Source organism: Cebus imitator, unplaced genomic scaffold (genome assembly GCF_001604975.1).
Source record: "Cebus imitator isolate Cc_AM_T3 unplaced genomic scaffold, Cebus_imitator-1.0 Scaffold48, whole genome shotgun sequence".
NCBI lineage: Eukaryota > Metazoa > Chordata > Mammalia > Primates > Cebidae > Cebus > Cebus imitator.
Genome location: NW_016107363.1, coordinates 2,700,411 through 2,721,654, shown reverse-complemented (window position 1 = coordinate 2,721,654; position 21,244 = coordinate 2,700,411). Strand labels below are relative to the sequence as shown.

Here is a 21,244-nt window from a genome sequence, read left to right as displayed (position 1 = left end):
AACAGTGCTGCAGTGAACATTCGTGTGCACGTGTCCTTATAGTAGAACGATTTGTAATCCTTTGGATATATACCCAGTAATGGGACTGCTGGGTCAAATGGAATTTCTATTTCTAGGTCCTTGAGGAATCGCCACACTGTCTTCCACAGTGGTTGAACTAATTTACATTCCCACCAACAGTGCAAAAGTGTTCCTATTTCTCCACATCCTCTCCAGCATCTGTTGTCTCCAGATTTTTTAATGATTGCCATTCTAACTGGTGTGAGATGGTATCTCAATGTTGTTTTGATTTGCATTTCTCTGATGACCAGTGATGATGAGCATTTTTTCATATGTTTGTTGGCCTCATGTATGTCTTCTTTTGTAAAGTGTCTGTTCGTATCCTTTGCCTACTTTTGAATGGGCTTGTTAGGTTTTTTCTTGTAGATCTGTTTTAGTTCTTTGTAAATTCTGGATATCAGCCCTTTGTCAGATGGGTAAACTGCAAAAATTTTTTCCCATTCTGTTGGTTGCCGAATCTCTAGTTTTTTATAAAATTATCTTATTAATGATATCAGCCAGGCATGGAGGCCAACAGCTATAATCCCAGCACTTTGGGAAGCTGAGGTGGGAGGATTGCTTGAGCCCAGGAGTTTGAGACCAGCCTGGGCAACAAAGTGAGACCTCTTTTCTACAAAAAAAAATTAAAAAAAAAAAAAAGTTAGCTGGCATGGTGGCACATGCCTGTGGTCCTAGCTACATGGGAGGTTGAAACAGAAGAATCCCTTGAGCCCAGTAGATCAAGGCTGCAGTGAACTGTGTTTGCACCACGGCACTCTAGCCTGGGGATGGAGCAAGACCCTGACTCAAAAAAAAAAAAAAAAAATCCCCATTGTTTATAGGAAAATTGTAGGCTTATCCTAATAAATAAGAATCTGGTATTAAACACAAGTTAAGAACTTTCCACACTAGAGATTGTGTTTTTGTAAATGGCTTTTCTGAAAGGTTCTTCTAAATAATATTTATTATATATATGAAAAGATTTCATTTTTAAATTTTTAGTTTATAAGTTCCATATAATACCTTTTCAAAAGCACTGGGAAATGCTTGTATAAAGCTTGTTTTCTGTCAACTACACTAAATGACTTAATTTGGTTATTTAAAAATGCTTTTATTGTTTGATTTGCAAATGCATTCTTGCCTCTTCCGCCCCCTTCCCCCCCGCCCCGCCCTTTGATACTCAAATAAATGTGGCCTGTTCCGTGATTTATGTTGCAATGCTAAGTGAATAACCTACGTCAACTTTACTAGGTTATCTAACTAGGGTTTAGGCTGGGCGCGGTGGCTCATGCCTGTAATCCCAGCACTTTGGGAGGCCAAAGCGGGCAGATCACCTGAGGTCAGGAGTTCGAAACCAGCCTGGCCAACATGGTGAAACCTTGTCTTTACTAAAAATACAAAAATTAGCTGGATATAAAGTTGCACACCTGTAATTTCAGCTATTCGGGAGACTGAGGCACAAGAATTGCTTGAACTGCAAGGCAGAGGTTGCAGTGAAACAAGACTGCGCCACTGCCCTGGGCAACAGAGTGAGACTCTGTCTCAAAAAATAATAATACAATAAATGGGGTTTAGATTGTAACTTTTTGAATCAAAGTTAACAGTATGATAAAACAAAAGTGTCAGTTGAGTGTCTTCATTTCTTACAGTGCTGGTGTGGGCAGGACAGGCACCTATATTGTAATAGACAGCATGCTGCAACAGATAAAAGACAAAAGCACAGTTAATGTCCTGGGATTCCTGAAGCATATCAGGACACAGCGTAACTACCTCGTCCAGACTGAGGTAAGGAACAGTTGCCAGTGTCCTCATGAGATTGTGGCACATGCTTTAACTGAAAGGTGAATGATAGTGAAGACACAGATTCATTCTTTTAGGGCTTGCGGGAATTTACAGGTTTGTAGTAGTAGATATACTATTTTGTGGATCACAGTTTTACATTTCTGTATGGATCTTAACATTTGGATTCCTAAATAACTACACCAGCACTTATGAAGCAGATACAGTTGAAGAGCTGTGTTAGATGGTAGGGGGAGTTAAACATGTTGTCTGGCCTGAGAAACACATAGGCGAGGATGGTTCTAAGACCCATCATTGAAAACGATTTCTTGATTGCTTATCACACAGTATAGAATATGGAGCTAAACCTAACACAGTCTCTACCCTAAAATAAGTTAGGATTGATAAGCAAGTTGAGTATTGGAACAAATCACCTAGCTGTAAGTGCCTGAAGGAATGCACTGGGAGGTCCCTGTCAGGGGCAGAATTAAACTAAGGTAGACTTCATGAATGAGTGGCTAACCCTTAACACTCCCTGAGTGACTACCATATATTGTACCACTCAGGAGCAGTACATTTTCATCCATGATGCCTTGTTGGAAGCCATTCTTGGAAAGGAGACTGAAGTACCTTCAAATCAGCTGCACAGCTATGTTAACAGCATCCTTATACCGGGAGTAGGAGGAAAGACACGACTGGAAAAGCAATTCAAGGTAGTGCTTTGAATAAGCTTTTTTTGGCATAAAGCAAAAAAGTATTTAAATGCCTTCAGTTTGGAGGTTATGTCTTCTTTGCAGTAATGTCTACATGTCTGCAGTGAATTAGACTTGTACTCCTTATATGCCTGAAATGTAACGAAAAAGAAAATACGGTTTTGACCTATGTATGAATCATTGGTATTCAAGTAGATAGTACAGTGTTGTATTTTTTTCTGAGCAATTTATGACTTTATCTGAATATAAACAGCCCCTCACCATAATGACATAGTACTTTAAAGTCACTTGTTCAGTCCAAAAAATATCCTATATTTTTTCTGAACTAATCTATCTTACCTTAATTATTATGAATGATTACTTGGCTGGGCGCAGTGGCTCACACCTATAATCCCAGCACTTTGGGAGGCCGAGGTGGGTGGATCATGAGGTCTAGAGATTGAGACCATCCTGGCTAACATGGTGAAACCCATCTCTACTAAAAAAACAAAAATTAGCTGGGCATGGTGGCGCTTGCCTGTAGTCCCAGCTACTCAGGAGGCTGAGGCAGGAGAGTCACTTGAACCCAGGAGGCAGAGGCAGCAGTGAGCCGAGATCGCACCACTGCACTCCAGCCTGGTGACAGAGCGAGACTCTGTCTAAAAAGAATGAATATCTGTAGATAAATTGTCCTAAAAATATGCCTATTTCAAAAACTATTCCAAAAGATAATTTAAAAATTAAAAAAGAATTACTAAATAATATTAGAGAAAGGTAACTTTTCCTAAATAGTTTTGATTGTGCCTCTTTTCTTTGATAGGGACATGAAGAAGCTTAAAAGGGGTTAAAAGGCCGGGTGAGGTGGCTTGCGCCTGTAATCCCAGCACTTTGCGAGACCAAGGCACCAAGGCGGGTGGATCATGAGGTCAGGAGATGGAGACCGTCCTGGCTATCACAGTGAAACCCTGTCTCTACTAAAAATAAAAATTTTAAAAAATGCCAGGTGTGGTGGTAGGACTGTAGTCCCAGTTATTTGGGAGGCTGAGGCAGGAGAATTGCTTGAACCCAGGAGGTGAAGGTTGCAGTGAGCCGAGATGATGCCACCGTACTCCAGCCTGGGCAACAGGGCCGAGATTCCGTCTCAAAAAAAAAGGCAGTTAAGGTTTATGTGGAATTGACTAAAGTGAAGGTGAAAAAGAGAGATTATAAGTACTATTAAAATAAGTAAGACTGTCATCTGATAATACATCAAAATTGCTTCTAACTTGCAAATACTGCCTGTCTCTTCAGTTACCAAGTGCTGTCCTATTTATCTTTTGTCTTTTAAATTCTATTTTGCACATTATTCTATATGTAAATAGTTTCTCCCTTTGTATCAAGATTCAAAGAATGAGATGACTCTACAGTATTAGTTTTCATGGTAAAACTTTCCATTGACTCTGAAACTTTGATTTGAATCTCAGCTGAAGAAGTGAGACTGCCAAGCAAATTATACCAAGTGATACGAAATGAAAAATAGTTTAGTTTCACTGAGTTCAATCATAAAAGTCATTTTAAATTTTTAGGTCATTTAAAATTCTAACTAACTACTATAAAACTATGAGGTAATTAATAATGAGGACACAGTGTATCATTTTAAATGTTTAACATGAGTTCTTATAAAATATTAAGTACCGATATTACTTAAATTTGGCCTTTTTCATTTCTGTAGTATTTGTTTATACATACTTTAAAAATTAATGGAAGAAATGTGACACTGGCACTAACCATTTTAGAGCTCAAGATGAAGAAAAAAACAAGAATCAGAAACTTGAAAATGAAAATTATATCCAGGGACCATGAGTTTTACTAAAGCATCTGGAGAAGAACACTGATCTCATATATTCCATTAATACCGATGCCAGACCCCCCCCAAAACAGGACTGACAAAATGGTTTGCCCAACCTACATTAACAGGAATAATAACCAAACTACTAGGCCGGTTACTTATAACAGCCTCAGAACAATGTTAGTTTAGTTCAACAGAAATGTACTGAGAACTAAGTAAGTATTCCATTATCTTAAAGAAACATGATTAGCTCATAATAAATAACATTAAACCATCTTTTTAAATGTAGACTTACTTGGTTTTCTGTGCAATGAGGAATCACAGAAAAATGCACATAGTTCTATAAATATGTATTGCACATGGTACCTGTTTAGGGCCTGAGAGTAGAAATAAGACACAATCAATCAAAGTTACTGAGAGAAGTACCCCTAGGGAAGGCCGAGTGTTCTTTGGGGCTGGGTGTAGTAGATTACACCTGTAATCCTAGCTCTTGTAATCCCAGAGCAGCCTGGGCAACATAGGAAGACCCCAGGTCTGTAAACAATTTCAAAAATTAGCTGGTTGTGGTGACAGCACACCTGTGGTCCTAGCTACTCAGGAGGCTGAGGTGGAAGGAACACACTTAGAGTGAGCTACAGTCATGCCACTGCACTCCAGCCTGGGCAAGCAAGGAAGACCCTGTGTCTTCAAAGGTTCTTTGTGGCACAAAAATGGTCTTAAACGTTTATCAGTAATCTGATGATTGGGATTTTTGTCAAAGTGTCAAGCAGATGCTATTAGTTTTATCTCTGAATGAAGACTAAAATGTTGTTTTCTTTTTCAGCTGGTCACACAATGTAATGCAAAATATGTGGAATGTTTTAGTGCTCAGAAAGAGTGTAACAAAGAAAAGAACAGAAACTCTTCAGTTGTGCCATGTAAGACCTTAACATCAGTTAGTGATCTTTTAAACTGGATTATATGTATTAAGTACAGAGGCAACTACTACTCTGATGGTATTGATAGCCCCCTTCAGTTGTACTGTACGTGGCTGTGTGGTAGAAGGTTTTGAAAATGTCCTTTTAGTAACCGCATTTATATATGACTTTATACCAGCCTCTTACCTGGTACTACCGAAAGGGAAAATGTTATGCTCATTCAACTAAGGAAGTTTGATGAAACTGGGAGAGGTGGCTGTCAGAGTCAGCAGGTTGCTCCATCTATCCGATGTAGAAAATAGCTTCATTTCACCTTGGAATGCAAGAATAGGGTTACTTCTAACATATTATAACATAAAACAATAATAAAGCTGTTATAGCTGTGGGATTAACATTCCTTTAAAACTTAGAATCTTGGATTAATCTTACAACTGGAACGATACTATTCAGTTACTGTGGCTGTGGAGATCAAAGTGCTGTTGATTGGTGGTGACCTTTGTGTAAATAACTCAGGACATAGCAGAGGATACTGTCTGTGTGCTGTAGACGTACACATAGGGGATCATTGTGGGGAGATTTATCTCTAATGAAAAAGACCACTCTTTTCTAAGTCCATCATGAACAGAAAGACGGAGAAAAGGGGTTGGGGGGCAAAGTATATGTTGGCATAATTGTAGGAATAACAAACTAGAGTCAAAAGTTATCTGAAACCCTCTGTTGTGACCATATATTCTGTTATTGATCTGCTGTAAAAGAATCCCTCACACAGTAAAACTGTATTCCTACAATGCCTGTGTCCTTCCGTGTATGTGCAGCATAATTTCATCTTACATTCTGCCTCAGCTGATAACACTTTAGCTTGTTTAAAAATATAGATAAGTCTTAGAAAGGGAAGCCAGGAGAATATGTTATTCATCAAGCAAATCTCAGAAAGAGCTGTTGGTTCTGTGTGTATAATAAGGCAAATGTGGTGTTTTTGTTTTTTCCATATGATAGCTGAGCGTGCTCGAGTGGGTCTTGCACCATTGCCTGGAATGAAAGGAACAGATTACATTAATGCTTCTTATATCATGGTGAGAGTCAACAGTTAATTATAAATAAAGTCAATTAAACTGAAAGGTGCTAAAGAGCAGATACCACCTGTGTGACTGATTTCATTTTTGAAATAATTTCTCAGTGTGTAATATGGAAAGTGTAGCGATTTCTGTATCTTGAAACTTCCAGCAAAAGAAACCGAATCAGTGGGGGTACAAAAATGCTTAAATTAAGCAAAATGCTTCTTAAGGAATCAATTTTATTGTTAATTTCATACATCTAGTCTTTGAATAAATGTTGAAATTTCTGTTAACTGAAAACAGCAGGGGTAACTAGAAGTGAACTGCACATGGAGAGAAAATTGTCTGCACAATGCTAGCAGAAGTACATCTAAAAATTAGCCAAATGTACTGAATGCCTTTCTCAATTACTTTAGTGTAGTCAAAACAACACTATCTTATTTCATGAATATTTTACTGCCACAAAGTTAGGATAAAACACTCATATTCACTGACTTTTTTTGTCTTCTCAACTGAAGGGCTATTATAGGAGCAATGAATTTATTATAACTCAGCATCCTCTGCCACATACTACGAAAGATTTCTGGCGAATGATTTGGGATCATAATGCACAGATCATTGTCATGCTGCCAGACAACCAGAGCTTGGTAAGTAAAGCACATCTGCTATATATTAATGAGCCCATGAGGCTACAAGCATAAATTACTTTGATACTTTGCCATAGAGCTATAGTATCCATATATGCTAGGGAGGGAATTTAAAATTGTCATCTTGAAGTCTATAGAGATTCCTTCCATAGTCTCACAATGCTGTCCCTGTCAGTTCCATCACTTGATTCTCTGATGCTATTCATATCACCTTTCAATTGTACTGTCTGTGGCGGTATAGTAGAAGGATTTGAAAATGTCCTTTTAGTAACCTCATTAATATTCAGTATGACTTTAAATCAACATTTTACCTGCTGTGTATCACTTTTGAAAAGTAATAAATGTAGCTTACAGGTACTGAGTATGTAACTATGTTTACATGCATTAACCTGTTTAATCCTCAACAATTTTAAGACATAGGTGCTATTATTTTCTCACGTAATAGCTAAGAAAACTGAGGGAACAAACTTGCTCAAGAGCACACATAAGTATCTGGAGCCAGGATTTCAACCTGAGTCATGTGTCGCCAGAGACTGTGCTTTTAATAATTGTACTATATGTCCTACCACCAAAATTTGTATCAAAAGTACTGACAATGTATCTTTTCCTCTTACATAGGTAAGGCAGATCTCCTGCAGGGATAGGCTATCTTGTTCCAATTTGAAGGTCTTTAAGCTGCTACTACTTTCCCCTCCCTTAGTCCTCCTCTATTTCAGTCTCTATACAGAAGGGTGAGCAAGTTAATAAAACAAACTTAAATGTTTCTTCTTAGATCTTCTGGATACTTAAGTTTCAGAATTAGCTGAATCTACAAAAGTTAGTATGTGGACATGTGAGCCCATAAGGTAAAAACAAAAACAGTAAGACTCTGCCTTTATGATAGTCAGATTAATGAGTTTTTTAATCAAGGAAGAACAGCATGTGACTGAACCCCCAGTCTTGGTGACATGCATTTGACTGTGTGCCCAGTCAGTAGGAACTTCACTTTGTCGCATTTTGCTCCAGCTTCAGGATACCAAGACTGCTTCTGTATGATGGAATGGCAACAAAGTTGAGAATCTTAAACTAAAAGCTGGAGTGTAAATTTTCAAATTAGCTGGCAATAGGGTCTATTCTGTTTGGCATGTGGAAATTGGAGGCACTTAGGGTTGTTAAAACGTTCATTTGTTGGATGAATCAGTATTTTGTTATTGTCACTTAACAAAGGGCAATCACCATAAAGTGTCTACCCAGCAGCTCATTTGTATGTGGTAGCTGCTGGACCAAATAAGTGGATACGTGTTCTGCAGACACTGAGGATATACGAACATGCCATCTCAGTGTCTCTCTGAGGCCTTGGAAGGCTAGATTGGAATCATATACAACTGACCTCTCAGTTCTGAGATGGAAAGTTTCATCATTGCACAGTGTTTCCTAAACATTGATATCTCTGAGTTCTTTTTGTTTGTTGTATTATTACTGCTATACCTTTACCAGGTCATAATTCTGTAAAGAGCACAAAAGTCACTGGTTCCTAACACACAAAATACTGATGTAGATGCCCAGATATCTTTGATCTATAAATAATATACTTAGAAGCAAAACAGTCATGAGACCAGTGTGCCTGCTAAATTAAGAGCAGTAGTTATTTTTCTTAGACTTTCAAGAGGAACCATTTTTCTACCATAATTCAGATCCCTTTGGTAGCCTTTAAGCTCATTAATTTACTATTCATGTTATGATGATAGTATTTCTTTACGGTAAGTAGTTTTTATTCCCACTTTTCAGATATGGAAATTAAGGCTCAGGTTAATTTACCTGGCATCACATCTACTCATGAATCCTATGCTTAATCTGTGCATATTTGTTGCATTTAGATGGCCTGTTCATGACCTTCTGTGTTTGATATCTGTGTCCTTGGACAAAACCTATTAAAACCCACGACAGTTACAGACTTCTTTTGTATAGACTAAACCCAATTGCTAATCTGTTTCCCCTTATGCTTAGCTTTAAAAATAAAAATGTACTTGGCAATAAGCTATATCGAAACTTGAAAGGGTGATAAGTCTTATTGGACTCTTGGCTCATTTCTAATGCAACAATGTAAGATTAAACAAAGCCTTCTTTGTTTTGAACATTATTCAGAATTATTTCTGACTTCAATGATAGTAGCAAGGCATCTTCAGGAAAATGCCCATAGAAACGTATCTACTACAGGAGAACTACAGTTTGCCATTTGAGCCAATTAGAAAACAGGGGTATACATCATAATCATATTTCTCACAGTCTCCAACCTATGCAACAATTAACTTTCTCTTAGGCATCCATAGTTTTTAGGGATAGAATTCAAGTACCAAGCCTGCATATCTATTTTTAATCTTAAAATGGATGAACATTTAAAGCTTGCCTGATTCAAGGCTGAAAGACTTTCTGTGTTATTCCCTCTTGAAATATAACATTGACAGATTTACTTTTCTTTTAAAGACTGTCTTGTACATATAGCCAACCTACTTATTCACACACAATCTTCCAAAAATGTTCTATCCCTTACCATTTATTAGCTGCATGATTTTAGATAATTTATGGAACCCCCTCCCCAAAACCTTTATGTCCTCATCTGTAAAGACAGATGATAATCTCCTCAGGGTTAATATACAAAATTTCTACAGAACTCATACAACTCAATAGTAGAATCATGAAATACCTGATTTAAAAATGGGCAAAAGACCTGAATAAAGATGGCCAACAGGTATATGAAAAGGTGCTCAACCTCATTAATTTTCAGGGAAATGCAAATCAAAATACCTCACATCCATTAGGATAGCTATTCAGAAAAATCAAAAGATACCAAATGCTGGCAAAGTTAATAAAGAAAAGAAAACTCTCATACACCGTTGGTGGGAATGTAGATTGGTAGCGCCAAGACAGAAAGCTGTCTGGAGGTTTCTAAATAAATTAAAAGTAGAACTACCATAAGACCCAGCAGTCCTTCTTGTGGTCATATACCCAGAGGAAATGGAATCAAGATATTTGCACTCCCCTATTCAGTGCAACATTATTAGCAACAGCCAAGATGTGAAAACAACCTAAGTTTCCATCAATGTATAAATGGATAAAGAAATTGTGGGGTGGGGAGGAAATGGATAGATGTAAAATAAATCAAGAGGATACAAAACAACAGATGAGGAAGAACAAGTTTACAGATCTCATGTCTAACATGAGGATTACAGGTAATAAAATTGCACTGTATTTGGGATTCATACCAATATGAGTACATTTTAGCTGTTCCTGCCACAAAAGCAACAGTGAGATGATGGGTCTATTAATTTGCTCCTAACTATAGTTACCTTTTTGCTATCTATATGTATCCCACATCATCATACTAAAAATATACAAGAAAACTTCTTTTAAAAGTCTCTCGTCTTACTAGAATATTGTAAAAATTAAATCAGATAATGTTTATGAAAGTCCTTTGTTATTAACATAATCCATAGGAAATAATTAGCATGTCTTGATTGCTTAAGCAATTGTGAAATTTAAAAATTAATTGGCCTAGATCCTGCTTCCTTTTTTACTATGTCAGTTATATTAAAGAACACTTCTCAACTGGGGTAATAAGTCCCCAATAGAGGGATTGTTTTAGATTGCTACAGTAACAGATGAGAGGTGCTAGGAAACTATCAAAATATATTTTACAATAGAATACAATAACCAGTGAAGTTGCTGTGAGTAGATGGGAACACATAATTCTATCAACTCAGTTTAAAAGATGGCTTGAGGTATGGGGAATGACAAAATCAGTATGCAAGAAATAAAAAACAAATGTTTGACAGAACTGCAGAGGCTTTTTTTTTGGTTCCCAAAGGCGGAAGATGAGTTTGTGTACTGGCCAAGTCGAGAAGAATCCATGAACTGTGAGGCCTTTACCGTCACCCTTATCAGCAAAGACAGACTGTGCCTCTCTAATGAAGAACAAATAATCATCCATGACTTTATCCTTGAAGCTACACAGGTAACCTAAACCTCAGTTCCTAATTAATAGCCGTACCTGGGCCCTGGATCATCATTCTAAGTAATAATGAAGTAATTTACCACCCTCAAGTGAGGTTCAGTCATTTGAGTAAGACTTAATTTTAAATATGTACATTTTCCTTTTTACTTCCTTCAAATATTTGCTTTTTCCAGCTGGCTAGATGAAATGTAACGGTTCCTCTGATTCAGCATGCATACAAATAGGTCTGTTGACCTAATTATAAAAACAATATACTAGAGCTCAATATTTTCTTTGCCATCAGAAATGTAAGCCTTGCAATGTGTTGCAGAGATGATAATACTAAGTTTTTTTGAGCTCCTTACCCCCCCTTCCTTGTTTTCCTTTCATTTTATAAATAAGAAAATAGAGTAGGCTATAAGGTCTTTAATAATTTATTGTCACTTGAAATTTTTGACTAAGCCAAATGAAGTCGTTTTACTAGCATGCCCTACTTGGTTTTTTGTTTATTTTGAGACAGGGTCTTACCCACAGTGGCATGATCAAAGCTCAATGTAACCCCAAACTCCTGGGCTCAAGTAATCCTTTCACAACAGCCTTCTGAGTAGCAAAGACTCCAGGCACATGTCACATGCCTAATTTTTTTTTTATTTTTTATTTTTTAGAGACAGAGGTCTCCTTGTGTTGCCCAGGCAGGTCCTGAACTCCTGGCCTCAAGCAATCCTCCTGCCTTGGCCCCCCAAATGCTGGAATTACAGGCGTGAACCACTATGTCCAGCCATGCTTGTTTTTGTTTTTTTTTGTTTTAAGGCAAGCAGACCTCCCTGGTATTTTTCTTCTTACCAGCTGCGGTTTGGTTAACTTGACATTGTTGAGAGTTACCTGTACCACATGCTTTCTCAGGAGCAAGTTCTAGTCATTAGATTGTAGATATGTGAAATAAAGGAAGGGATTTGACTCATGTTGTATTGGTTACAGGATGACTATGTTCTAGAAGTTCGGCACTTTCAGTGTCCCAAATGGCCTAACCCAGATGCCCCCATAAGTAGTACCTTTGAACTTATCAACGTCATCAAGGAAGAGGCCTTAACAAGGGATGGTCCCACCATTGTTCATGATGAGTATGTATCTGTTTCTTAATTTTTAAGACGTAAACATTTTGTTGTTGTTGAATATCTTGTTGAAATGAAGCCAGAATTTTAAAACCTATCCCCAACCTCAGCTTGTGACAACTCTGTATAACTTCTAATGTGGACAGGTACAAAGTGTTACTGCTCTGTTTACATTTTAATATGTCAAACTCTTCCAAGACTCCAGGTTCTTCTAGAGTATATGTTCTAGAAAGGGGAAAGTATTGTATCTTAGCCAACAAAAAGTAGACCTTCATGCATTGAGAGGTTTTGTGTCTTAGTAACAAATAAGTAGTAACTGTTTACATTAATTAAATACTTTTTAAAAATCCTTAAACTGAATTTCAAACACTTGTTAGGGAAATAATCTTTTAAGAGATGATTTAGTTGATCAGTAGGGATAGAGCTACTAGAATTAATGATAATATTTAAAGTTCATGATGTGTTTCAAAGTCTACAGTACTGTCCTTTGGGATTTAAAGATAAAGAATACGAATCTCAAAGAGAAAAATTACTTGCCCCCAGACTCGGAGCTTCTAAGTGTCAGAATGGTATCCCAACCCAGCACCTTTGCACTTTAATAAGAAGGAAAGGGTCACAGATATATCTTATTGTATATGGATATTTGGAGCCAAACTTCATGGCTGGAATCAGCCTGTAAGTCAGTTGTATAATTGAATCATTTCAAATCTCACAAACCTTTAGCCAATATGGAATCAATTATACCTGCCCATTTTTATTTTAGTTCCAAGGTAGCTCTTGGTCAGCAGTATCCATTATGTTCATTAAATTACCAACTACCCAAGTAGCATAAAGTATTAATAAATGTGAAAGTGGAGCTTATTGTGAAGCCCTTTTTCCCTTGCACTAATGCTATAACATGAAGTTATATATACAAGGGCTCAGCACCTTCACCTCAAAGCACAGTACTCTCCTACTTGAAGTAATGTGTACTAGCTGCTTCCAAAAAATTTTATAGTCTTTCAAAATGTTGGCCTGATTCTTAATTAGTAAGATGAAAAATTAAGATTTAAAAAGCATTACAGTTGAAACATTAATTAAATAGCACACTAAGTAAGATCACTGGAAATGTGACAACCACCAACAGTGTTTAAATAGCACAGCCAGCCTCAAAATAACGGGAGACTTGCTACTGAACTATGAAACTTTGTGGTATGCAGTTAAAACATGAAGTCAGGGCATTTTCTAGAATTCTGCTGGGTTTTACTAGCTCTTATCATCTCTTTTCATTAAATTCTAATGTTACTGCCCAGTTACATGACTGGTTTTGCCATTATGGTAGTACTCCGAGGTACTTTGTCCTGAAATCAATAATGTACCTAATCTTATATTTTAGAGTAAGGAAAGAGGAAAAGAAAAACCGCCATCAGTTAAATACTAAACAGAAGTGTTCAATTCACATATATATATTCAACTTGTGAGTATATTTTTCTTATTCAGTGGTTTTTGTGCCACATGCTGAATATATACCACCTCAGAAATTAATCAGATGTAGGTCATTCTTGGGCTTATGTACAGAAAGAACAAATTAATCCTAAACCAGTGGATCTGCAAATATCATATGGTGAGCTGCCTTAAAAGCCACCAGTAGAAATGTATTAGTTCATTTATCTACTATCTGCAGAGATAAGTTAATTCTATTGAAATTATTTTTCCACATTACTGAAGAGCAACTTTAAAATTGTTAAGGTTGCTAGCTCTAGTGTAATACTCTCAACACCAGTTCCTTTTCCATCTTACCTACTTTTTGTACCTCTAAACATCACTTCCTGAGAGCCTACAAACACCTCAAATTCAGTATAGCTACAACCAAACTCATCTTCCCTGCCTGCCCCTAATCAACCTGGTTGTACAGACCTCAAACATATCAGAGTTCTTCTTCAGTCTCTCTCACCTCTATGTCTAACTGGCCACCAAGTCTGGTTGGTGCTATCCATTCCTTTAATAGACTTTTCAAAATATTTTACAGTCTGATGTAAGTTTACATTTCCAGCCTCATCCCAATCTGCCACTGGAGTACTGCTTCCTGCATACCACCTTGCCCCTGCAAATGCTCTCCACTGCGTACCCTTTCACTCAACACACAGGTCAAAAGTCACTCTCTCAGACAATCTCGAACTCATCCCAGAGGTGCTAAGCAAAATCATTAACATCACGTCCTTACCAATGCATACCAGCTAAATGTCATTCCTGCTTATAATGTCACACCGTAATTGTGTACATGACTATCACTTTCACTTTGCTGAGGCCAGCAATGGTAATTTATTCATCTCAGTCTCCATAGAGTGAAACCCAGCACCTGGGACAGAGTGGGTGCTAGATAAGTATTTGCATGAATGGGTATGGGTTTTAAATTGTGATGACTTACAAACTATTAAGCATATGTACCCCTATACAAATTGTCCTCAGGAAGCCTTACTTTTTGTCTCATTTATTGTTCAGAGTCATTTTGGCTGCTTAAATTTTTCTTTTTGAAGTGATTTGAAGCTCTGTCAAAAGCAGGAGTGAACAGGCTTAGAGAAAAGGCCTGCATGCATGTGGTATGTGAGGCAAAGAGTTGAACTTTTAGTGTGCAAACGCCATGACATCTATTTCATCTTCATAGAGATCTTTTTAACACCTACTTTAGGGGATGGTGGCAGGGTGGGGGGAGGGGGTTCCTCAGGTATGTCCCAAGGGGATGACATTTCTAGATAAGTGAGCTAAGAATAAAATTAAATGAAAAAGTAAACTGCTTCTATTTGAGGACAGGCACAGCTTAAAAGCAAACTGCTTCATTCTCAGCATTCTATAGTCATCTGTTCAAGATTATTCTGCTCAGAGGCCGATCTGCATCATTACTGTCAAATTTTAAAAATAGCCTGTGTTCCCACAGAAGTTTAAAACATAAGCATGGTTCTCACAAAGTCTTTTAAGACAGCTGTAGATCAGACCTCACCCAAATTACTCCATTTACTCATAGACTGAAGAAGACTTTTCTGTGCAAATATTTAATTACTCACTCTGGAGATACACCTATCACCCTTTGGATAGCACAGTAATATAAAAATACTATCTACCTTATTCACACCCATTCTGTCATGAGTGGACAGTAAATGAAAGTTCTCCAGAGGTACATGACTTGTGATAACATCACTTTCAGGGCTAATATTTCCTCAGTTTTAATTTCTAAGATAGTAACTATTGACATATACAGCCCAAATAATGTCTTCGGAGGTCCTCAATAATTTTTTATTTTAATTTGGCCCTGAGATCAAAGAGTCTGAAAACTGCTGAGATACTCTGTAAGAGACACCAAAAGTATACGGACTACAGTATAGCAAAGGCTATATCTATACCAGAGACTGCAAAGACACCCACAAATCATAACTAAGAAGTCCAGTATTTTCCTTTTTCTGAGCCTTATGGAAGGCTTTTGTGTTGCCATTCTTCCCCAAAACTGACCCTTCTTCAAGCTTCAATTTTTTGTTTTCCTTTCTGCCCTACTGATTTCAAAGGGAAGTCACATTTCTTCACAGTGTCAGGGTTATAACTCAAGATTGCAATCTTGGATATGAATTTTTTTAAAGTCTTAAAAGCTACAATAATTACAAGTAAATAAATGAAATAGAGAAAAACGGTTAACTGCCCACAGGTAGTATACTGACTATTCAGGCAACCACAGTGTGTTTTAAAATGAATATAGACAGAGCATCTAACATTACCATACATCAGGAACTTAAAGTACTTTCTTTTGTAATGTCTTTGAAGTAAAGGCAGGGAAAGATGAAAAAAATCAGGTTTTTTTCTTAACACCACTACTTAAATAACCATTACTTTTAATGGAGCCCTTAGAGGAAGTGGCAAACAAAATATCAAAGCCAGTGCATTTATATACTACTTTCATTTTATCTAGGTTATAGATTATTTGTCTCACTTTTGCACCAAGTCCCTGTCATTTTAAATGCAGATTCATGAAACTCAATGAACATCCTTTAATCCCACTTAATTCCTAAACTTCTGAAAGAGAATGGCCTTTATTTTTTTGTTTTTGTTCTGTCATCATGTTTGGTATGCAGAAGATATTTAAAAGTATCTGTGCATTTGATTGATTTGACTTACTAGATTCTTGTCATATTGAAGCCATATTGTATAGGTACTTTTTACTTTAACTGTATATTTAAGCATGGCTAAATACAGGAAAGGGGAGAGTAATCCCACATGGAGTGCATGCTGTGTAACAAAGATACATGTTATCTGACTTTTCTATCTGACTGGCCATAGATAGCTTTGAAAAAGCTAAGAAAAAAGGGGCGATCTTAAGAGTAACCATTTCACTAGAACAGATTTAAAAATGTTAAATTCTTCCCCTCCTGAACAAAATCAGTACAAATAATTTTTTTAATACCATGTTAAAATGAGGTCAACTCATTACAATTTAGAATCTGAGGAGAAAACATGCTGAATAAAAACCAAAAACCACAATAAATCACAGTTAATGGAACAATCATAGTAGGGTATTAAAATATGTGCTCAGAGGTCTAAAGGAAGATTTCATGAAATGAATCGAGAACATTTATTATGAAACAGGAATAAATTAGGCCTAAGAATGAAAAAATATATTAACTCATGAAACTAAAAACTTAAAAAGATGAGATACTAGTGGAGTACAGAACTGAAATAAAACTAAAATATGGAAGCCAGATACAGAAGTTCTATCATATGTCTAAGAAGTGATCCATGGGGCAATAAAAGGTCAAAGAGAAAGAAATAACAGCTGAGGTTTTCTAAAAACAGAATCAAGTATTAAGTTTGTAAACTGAGTGACCAGGATACATCTGATCAGCAGCAGAGAGAAGATTTGAATGCCAGAGTTAACAAGCCTGATTTAATAGTGATATAGAGAAGTTTGCATCCAAGAAAGACTGTATAGAGAGACCTAGATTCTCTTCAAACACAAATGGTTTATCTATATACATTCCTCCAAAACAGATATAAGGCCACATTCATTGATTACAACCCACTTATATTAGAAACCAACGGTGAAAAAAGATCCCAAATCCTTATACCTAGAAACTGAAATTCTTACATCTAGGATTGCTTATAAATAATTCATGGCTTGAAAATGTAACCAAAATAGACATTGCAAAATACTTAAAAATGATGATGAAGGCACTGCATTTCAAAACCTGGTGGAATGGAACCAAACTGTACTTAGAGGAAAAAACTATATAGCCTGTGTAAACTATACATATTTGAAAAGTTAAACAGACTAAGCATTCAACTCAAGCCAGAAAAAGCACCAGATAAATCAACAAAAAGTGCAAGGAATTACAAGCAAATAGTAATGAAAATGGGGGCTGGAAGGCGATAGTAAAATTTAAGCAATAGATAGTCTAATAAGAGACACAGTTTTGGAAATATGATGAAGGAAAAAAGTCTACCGTTTATCTGTAGCTACATTAAAAACATTCAAGAGTTGGCCTGGTGTAGTGGCTCATGCCTATAATCCCAGCACTTTGGGAGGCCGAGGTGGGCAGATCACAAGGTCAGGAGTTCGAGACCAGCCTGGCCAACATGACAAAACCCCATCGTTACTAAAAATACAACAATTATCTGGGCATGGTGGTGGGCACCTGCAATCCCAGCTGCTCAGGAGGCTGAGGTAGGAAAAACGTTTGAACCCAGGAGGTAAAGTTTCCAGTGAACTGAGATCACACCATTGCACTCCAACCTGGGCAACAGGGTGAGCCTCTGTCTCAAAAAAAAAAAAGAATCCAAGAGTTGCCAAGAGTTGTTAATTTGCTTAGGTGTGATAATATGTTTTTTAAGTGCTCATCTTTTAGAGTTTTATAATAAATTATGACTAAAATACCTGAGATTTACTTAAAACTATATTGAGGAAGAAATAGAAATGAAACAAGAATGGCCATGAGCTGTTGAATATTATAACTGAATGATGACTACATGAAGGTTACTGTACTATTATTACACTTAGGCGTCTGTTTAACATTTTCTATAATAAAAAGCTACAAATAATAGATATTTTAAAAGAAATAAAATAAGCATTTAAGACTTTATAACTCTGTACTAATAAATGTTTAAGCCTAGAAATAAGCATAGTAAAATAACATTTAGTGAACACATGGTATTTAGTGTGTGCCAGTCTCTGTTCTGAGCCATTTACATGCATCAGCTCAATTTTAAGCTCCAGTCTCACTCTGCAATCTTGGCCAGTTACTTCACCTGAATGTGCCTTATTTATTCAACCTCAAATGGAGATAATACCAGTACCCATACCATAGGATTACTGTGAGGATTAAGTCAGTACATGTAAATACCTAGAAGAGAACCTGGCACATAAAGCACAACATACATTAATGATCAGTAAGAACTGAATAAAAGAATGAGTTTTCCACCTGTTAGTTCCTGACCAAGGCTGCATTTGAACAACAATATACAGAAGATTTAATGCAACATTGGTTTAAACAAACAAAGCTTAGCACCAGAATGGAAAAGTATAGGCCAGGCTTACTTATTTGAACACCGATACAAAAACGTCAATAAAATGCTGTCTAATAACACCCAGTATGTTATATTAAAAGTATTACGTATCCTGAAACACTTACCCTGCTAATGTAGAGCCAGTGTTAAGCTTTTGATATATTACCAAAAGTTTATCAGTAAATTCAGGACATTTTTTAGAGACATTTCAAAAAAAAAAAAAAATAGACACTGAAAACCATGCAATAAAATGATACCTATTCATGACCCCCACACACATAAAAACAACACTTAGCAAAGTAAAAATAGAAAGCATCCGCTTTACCTTTATAACTGTTATTTACCAGATGCATATTAGCAAACATTTAAATTTAATATTAAAAACTTAAAAGCTTGGCCATTTAAGACACATGATACTTGCTCTCAGTGCTAGTACATAAGCCTATGTAGGTTCTAGCCAACAAAGTAAAAGGAGAATGATAGACTGGATAAAGACAATGTGGCACAGACACACCATGGAATACTGTGCAGCCATAAAAAAGGATGAGTTCATGTCCTTTGCAGGGACATGGATGAAGCTGGAAACCATCATTCTCAGCAAACTGACAAAAGAACAGAAAATGCAACACTGCATATTCTCACTCATAAGTGGGTATTGAACAATGAGAACACATGGACACAGGGAGGGGATCACCACACACTGGGGCCTGTTGGGGGGTGGGAGAGCTAGGAGAGGGATACCAGGCAGTAGAGGGGGCTGGGAAGGGGTATCATTAGGAGAAATACCTAATGTAGATGACAGGGGGTCAGAGGCAGCAAGCCACCATGGCATGTGTATACCTATGTAACAATCCTGCACAATCTACATATATACCCCAGAACTTAAACTAAAAAAAAAAAAAAAAAAAAAAAAAAAAAAAAAAAAAAAAAAAAAAAAAAAAAGACCGTTAAAATAAAAGCAGAAGATAGAAAAAGCATAAAATTTGACAAGAGGGACAATTGACATTATTGGCAGATAAAGATGTGGTCAACTACCTAGGAGAATCCACAAACTATTAAAACTTAAGCAGGGTTCTTCTGTGTGACTGGGGATTTCACCATGTGAAAATCAATAACTTTCCTATATATGAAGTGAAATTAAACAGAAAATCTTGTCACAAAAGGAGGCCATTAATGGGAGTAACAAACTCTAAAGTACCTAAAAATTAACCAAAAATGAAATTGGCGAAGACTATGAAGAAAACTATAAAACTTAGTTAAAAGCTATAAAAGGTCTGAATAAATGGAGAAAAGATATCATGTTCGTGAACAGAAAAACTCAAGACTGAAAAGATGGTAATTTCCTGAGATCCATCAATGCAACCTAATCAAAATCCCAACAAAAATGTGTTCCTTAATAATCTGTGTTCCTTAACAATCTGGTTTCAAAATTATCGTGAAACAAGATGGAGTGGAGTGAAAGGTTAGCATTATTTGGACATGAGTATACAAGTAAAAAATGAAAATTTTATGTTTGAATCACTAAAAACAATTAATATGAAGTAAATGTAGAGACAGCCAAGACTATTAAAGAAACTTGCTTTATCAGATATCAAGACTTAGGAAGGAATTGAGATACATAGGGGGAGGTACCAAAAAATAGACAAGCAGAATAAAGGGTCAAAACAGAGTTCAGAAATAGGTTCACGCATGTAAGAATTTAATATATGATAAGAAATCTGGGGACGATCCAAGATGGCCGTTTAGGAACAGCTCAGGATTGCAGCTCCCAGTGAAAGCGCAGAGGGTGAGTGGACGCCGCGTTTTTATTGCCCACAGACTAGGAAATTCCCGGGCGGAGGTGCTCCACAGTCGCCAGCGCGGCTGTTTCGGCCAGCGTGGCTGTGCCGGCCAGCGCCGCTGCTTTGCCCCGCGCGGCTGCTTTGTCGGCGCCCCGGAGCCGCGCTTCTCCGTACAAAATACACCGGTCCGGGGACCTTTTTGGCTGGCGATTGGAGCCACGGAAGTCGCCCATTCGCCGGTTCAAAAAGGGGACTGAGCAGAGAACCAGGACAGTAGATTCCAGGGGAAAAAAACAAAAAAAAGCGCCACAAACCTCAGTGCCGCTGTTTAAGCCAGCGCACTGAGTGGCCGCAGGGGAAAACAAACAGACCCCAGCGCCTCTTCAACAGGCGACTGGAACACCAACTGAAAAAAGGCTCTGAGGCAGGCAGCCAGGCGATCAGGCTCGGCTGGCCCCACCCCCACAAAAGAACAGCAACCAGAAACTCTGGATTGAGAGTTTCACAGCAAGCGCAGCTGAACCCGGGACGGTCCAGCTCTGTGGGGGAGGGGCGTCCACCATTACCGAGGCAGCCCGCCGTTGCTGAGGCAGCCCGTCGTTGCCAAAGCAACCCGCCACAGCAGAGACTCCGCCCCAACAGAGGTGGGCCACCATCGCCAAAGCAGTTCTAACTACACCCATAAAAACAGGACTGCAGGGAAGTTCACTCGGCAGCTGGGCGGAGCCCACAGCAGCTCAGCAAAGCAGCTATAGGCCGACAGTGACTACGCTGCCTCCTTGCTGGGCTGGGCAGGTCTGAAGGAAAAAAAAAAAAAGAAGGCGGCAGCATAACGGAAACTCATAAATAAAGCCCTAAATCCCTGGGACAGAGCACCTGGGAACAAAAAGCAGTTTATGAGT

General features: G+C 37.6%; 1 protein-coding gene and 1 long non-coding RNA gene across 4 annotated transcripts in view; one reads left to right on the top strand and one right to left on the bottom strand.

The window, feature by feature from the left end:
• LOC108303526 overlaps positions 1–21,244 on the bottom strand; it is a 105,744-nt gene that overhangs the window by 45,555 nt on the left and 38,945 nt on the right. The gene's annotated exons all lie outside the window — the stretch shown is intronic.
• PTPRG (protein tyrosine phosphatase receptor type G) overlaps positions 1–21,244 on the top strand; it is a 770,883-nt gene that overhangs the window by 738,667 nt on the left and 10,972 nt on the right. For all 3 annotated transcript variants that reach the window (XM_017527402.2, XM_017527401.2, XM_017527403.2), the window contains 7 exons: positions 1,689–1,824; positions 2,385–2,531; positions 5,162–5,255; positions 6,252–6,328; positions 6,829–6,957; positions 10,802–10,948; positions 11,906–12,048. In XM_017527402.2, coding sequence (XP_017382891.1) covers positions 1,689–1,824; positions 2,385–2,531; positions 5,162–5,255; positions 6,252–6,328; positions 6,829–6,957; positions 10,802–10,948; positions 11,906–12,048 — 873 coding nt within the window. The remainder of the gene's footprint in view (positions 1–1,688; positions 1,825–2,384; positions 2,532–5,161; positions 5,256–6,251; positions 6,329–6,828; positions 6,958–10,801; positions 10,949–11,905; positions 12,049–21,244) is intronic.